Genomic DNA, 5,000 nt, shown 5'->3' with positions numbered 1-5,000 from the left:
GTTCTCTGTATAAAGCTGCCATCGGCATAGTAGACCTCACTGAACGCACTCAAACAGATGTTCAAATATTTCAGAGTCTTGCGCAGAGAAGGGTAATACTGAAAGAGAGATGCTGTTGCTTGTCATCAAATTCATCAAAAGGTCCCATCATGTAGGATATAATTGTATTGCATTAAAATATGGAAATGTGAAATAGGATTTTCACTTTACTTCACAATATGCAATGCAAACTTAATTAATTTATCGAGAAATTAAGAATATTGCCCTTCATTGACTTCCTTTCTAGCCAAAAAAAAAAGTAAAATAGTAAAAAATATTATGGAAGAACATAATAATGAGACAAAAATAGAATGAAAAAATAATCAAACTTACACATCACTGAAAGTTCATCTTATAATCATACATAAATGCATTCAATGAAGCTATAACTTTATCACTATGTTCCTTAACCCTTCCAAGGCCACAACTTTACATGTTCAATCTTGGATGTGCATCTTAATTAACCCAATGATGACGGTGTGTCACACCCGTGTGATACGGCTAAATGCCTGATGACAGGGCGACACACCAGTGTGACGTTCCCAATGCAATATTGCATAGGCCCGGCGTAGGGGGTTGCCACTTCTTGCCGGGCCCATCAGGATTGGGTTAAGATGTGTTTTTTTTAACCCACACAGGACGGGTGGTACAGCATGTGTACCGCGCATTCAAAAGCCCAGTTGCCGGGCGGCACAGTATTGTGCCAGCTATTCATTTAATTTAGGCCTAATAATTCGAAAGCCCCGGCATTTGGACATTCTAGGCTAGAAATCCCCCGTCGGGAATGGGTTAATCATCTTCTAGACATGGATGAAATATGAGTCTATATATGATATATTACTAGAAATATACTATTAAATATTGTGTATAATAGGTCACCCTAACTAAAGAAATAAAAAGCTTGTAATTTCAACAAAATAAAAAAGCAGTACAAAAGTGATCCTACCCCCTAAAAATGAAGGTGAATCCTACCCTGTGTAAAATACCCTCTGCAGAAGCTTCAATAAAAAAATAAAGTGCAACATTCAGGTCACTATTCTGAAGTTTTCACTTTCAAATAAACTCCCTCTCCACAAGTAATACAGTATTTATACTCACATGGAATCCCAGACACCGTCCATAAAATGAATACTGTGGCACTGTATTGAGCATACTCATTAACTCATTGGGGGAACTGCTAACAGCGGAGAGTAGGTTGCCATCCTCGCATCTCGGCAATAGCATTTCATCAATGTATTCAAAGAGGGTGACAAGTGATGCAAGGGTTTGGCCCCAAGCTTCAACTTCCCTGAAATGGAAATGAGAAACATATTAACCCATTGAGTACAGGTGTCATGACATACATGACAGCACTGATTAGGCCTAAAAGACAGGTATCAATGAGTATATAATGCAACATTGGGATCTACTTACAGTTGAAGCGCCCACACAATCATGAATCATTATGTCTGTAATGGTGCTACCTTCAGAGCTACAGGGTTCCAAAGTCAGCCTAAACCCGCACGTTGTGATAAATTTATGCACTACCCAGAGGGCGGAGAACCACTTTCCCCATCCCTCTAATTATTAGCCGGTGCCGCCAGCATTGTAGACCACCCGTCCTGACTCCCAGTTAGGTCATTAGGTGCCCCATCCACAATGGATTAATATCATGTTACCACCAGTTCAGGTGCTGGTTCTTATGGATAAGAATACAAGGTATATTGTAACGTATCAATTGAATCCAGACACAGCTTGCCTATAAGAAGAACTATAAGATGATGTCTATACTATGACCATTAACCCTCTCTGGACGGGTGGTACACTACTGTACCGCTCATTCAAAAGCCTAGTGGCCGGGCGGCACAATATTGTGCCAGCCATTTAATTGATTTAGGCCTAAGCGCTCGAAAGCCCCGGCATTGTGACATTCAAGGCTGGAATGCCCCCATCGTGAGTGGGTTAAAAAGTAACATTTCTCTTACTTCAAAATAAAAAATATTATGATACAATATCTGTATTTTTTGCAAGGACATTTAAAATTATTTGAATAATTGTCAACTTCTAAAACCCTATTTGCCATGGCTGTGGCTTCCTGCATCTTGTGAGTCCTACTTGCCACAAGTTGTCAAAAAATGTCAGGCTATTTTCTTGAGCTTATTTTCATTGAGAAAGTGACATAAGTGGTGTCCATTGATAAATCTGAATAGAATGTATCTCATCCAGCCAAACCTCCATCCTTTCCATTCAAACAAACATTTTCTCCCAAATAAAATCAAGCTCTTCAAATATCAAAAAACAAAATCGGTCCCAAGGAAACTTGAAAAAAATCAGGTCTTATTTGAGGTTTGGAGAAGACAAGCTGGTGAGTTTATGGTCTAAGGCATTAAGGATTATCTGTAGTGTTATAGTTTTGTCAAGTGTTTAGGATAAGACTGACTTTGCTGTGGAACTAAGTAATACTGTGTTTTTCACCATTCTTAACCCTTTCCCGACGGGTGCACTTTCTACGCGAAGTCCCATATGCCGGGCGATTGCAATATTGCATTGAAATCGTCACTATCGCATGACGCCCCGGCACGGGAGTTTTTGGCTGTGTCACACGGGTGTGACGCACCGTCGTCATTGGGTTAACCCGTTGCTGACGGGGGATAGATTTGCTTACACAGGCTCCAGGATGAGTTTTATTTCTGATCGAGGCAGCTTCTGCAACATAATTTGATTTTTCCCACTCCCTTTTAGTCACTCATTGTAGAGCTAGATCCATTTTTGTGTCTTGTTTTTTTGTGTTTTACTGTTTTTAGAAATTTATATCTGCCATATCACAGGTTCCATCAATTCTGCAGTTGACTAAAATTGTAGTTCAGGGTCCATATCAACTCATTTTTTTTCTTTATACTCAATGTGATAGAAGTATTACTGTTTTAGGGGCGGACAAAAAGCAACTTTATTTTTTCGTATTTGTGTGCTGTCACGAACGAACACGAAACTTATAACCATCCAAAATGAAGAGGTAGGGAAGAGGAAGGAAACTTGTGCTTTTGACAGTGAGTGCCACAATAAAAGGCATCCCTACTGGCACAGTGGCACATTGTAGGCATTGGATATGGTGTGAGTCACCTTCCTCCTCTCGTTCAGCCTGCACATCTTTCATCTGCGGTACTTTAGAGCAAGAGGTTGGCAACTTGCGATGTGCCATCCCTCTATAGAGATAGTGCTTGCTAGAGACCATAGATGGGTGCCATTCAAGGCTCTCTCTCCTGCTGGTGCTAGAAGAAAGTGGTGCCATCTAGGTTTTGGAAGTGAGTTGAAACCCATTTTGCTTAATATTACGGCAGTTATGATTATGACTGCAATTGTTAGCATCACTCACTTATTACTCATAGCACAATAAAATAACATAGTGATCCAAAATCCCCAAACGTCATAACATCCATTGTCAGGCAAAAGCTCCTGCGTCATGTATGACGAGAAAACATGTCATCTGTCGTTAACGGGTTAAAGCAAAGAAAATTTAAAAAATGAAAGTAAATAGAAATGACAGGAAAATTTACATCTGGTCAAGCAGTAGGCCTAATATTTCTTTTAGTTCCATGACTCACTGCTTATGCATCATGAGGTGGCCAGTATCCTTCTCTAACAGCTGAAAGAGTTTACTAAATAAGTTCAGTATCTTCTGGATGTAATTTCTTTTACAGCCTAAATTATATTTGTTAATATATCCATATATAAATAAGTAGTGTGTACATCAGCATAATTAACAACCACATTATTTGGTCCCCTGCAACATAAATGTTATAGTCATGTAACCAGTTACTGGTCACTGCAACCTCCTCACTTGTATATTTAGATGAGCATGCAACAGATTGCAATATATCTATAAGATCTCAATAAGTGAATCAGCCTTGGCAGAATTATTAAATTCATATCATGTTTGTGTTGTAATTTAACTGACAATTCATCTGGCTTCACCGCACAGATATCATGCAAGGAGAGTTCCAAAACATTCTATTTCCTTTTCATTTCCTAGACAACTTTTGCTTTGGATAGTTATTGTTATTGTTCTCTATCCCCCAAGAGATGGCCATATATACTACCCCTAAAAAATCCTGTATCACATCCTCTATATTCTCCGGTGAAAATGTGAATCGAACTACACTCGGTCCAAGAGGGAATCGGGAAGGCTCAGTCTAGTACCAGTGGCTCATCTTATCAACCTCCATCCCTATGCAAAATACTGTAATTCCATTCTGTATTGCTCTATTGTAAGTGTATTCTAGTATGTCTCTCATTATCTTTGCATTCAAAATAATTTCCTGGCAATTATAACGTTTTTTCTTTCTAATTTGGGTCAGTCATGTTTATCCTCTTTTTAAATTTTGATATATAGGAATTCAATAAATTTCAAAATCGTGTAGTTTTGTTGTCTGGAATATTTCAGATAACTCAGTTTCTTGGTTTTCAGCAGTTTTTGATACATATGAGAAAAAAAATCATGTAAATATGTCTTGGATGTAGAATTTACATAAAAAAAAAAAAAGTAAAATAAGAAATTAATAAGTGAATAGATTTTTTAGGATCTACCTTAAATTAGGGTTAAGAGACTTCAGGAACCTTAACATTTTTTCACCTGGACCTCATCATAATCAGAATTATAATTATAATTACAATTTTAATTATCATATGTTGATGATAAAAATAGTTGTAGTAGTAGTAATAGCAATAATAATAACAACGGTAATAACATCAATAGCGATAATGATAACAATAACGATATCAATATCTATAATAAGAACAACAACAATAACAATAAAAAAAACAATAATCCTTATGGTTATTCTTCATATTCTAATAACGTTATAATTTTAATGATTCTTTGATACTGTTTTCTTGTTTTTAATACAATTCTTATTTTGAAAGCGCAGAGCACCTTAAATACTTAGAAAAGGACTGTATGTATATAAAGAAAAACAAAGCTAATG

General features: G+C 37.2%; 1 protein-coding gene across 2 annotated transcripts in view; it reads right to left on the bottom strand.

Moving 5' to 3' along the window:
* Window positions 1–5,000, bottom strand: part of Hsl (hormone-sensitive lipase) — a 20,491-nt gene that overhangs the window by 14,445 nt on the left and 1,046 nt on the right. For both annotated transcript variants that reach the window (XM_086545488.1, XM_086545490.1), the window contains exons 2-3: window positions 1,138–1,327; window positions 1–98 (exon numbers count right to left, since the gene is read on the bottom strand). The exon at window positions 1–98 is cut by the window's left edge and continues 20 nt beyond it. In XM_086545488.1, coding sequence (XP_086401614.1) covers window positions 1–98; window positions 1,138–1,327 — 288 coding nt within the window. The remainder of the gene's footprint in view (window positions 99–1,137; window positions 1,328–5,000) is intronic.

The sequence above is a fragment of the Penaeus japonicus genome, unplaced genomic scaffold (genome assembly GCF_977035675.1).
Source record: "Penaeus japonicus unplaced genomic scaffold, GWHDUDI00000001_assembly GWHDUDI00000016, whole genome shotgun sequence".
Lineage (NCBI taxonomy): Eukaryota > Metazoa > Arthropoda > Malacostraca > Decapoda > Penaeidae > Penaeus > Penaeus japonicus.
This window is presented reverse-complemented; position numbering and strand designations above follow the sequence as displayed.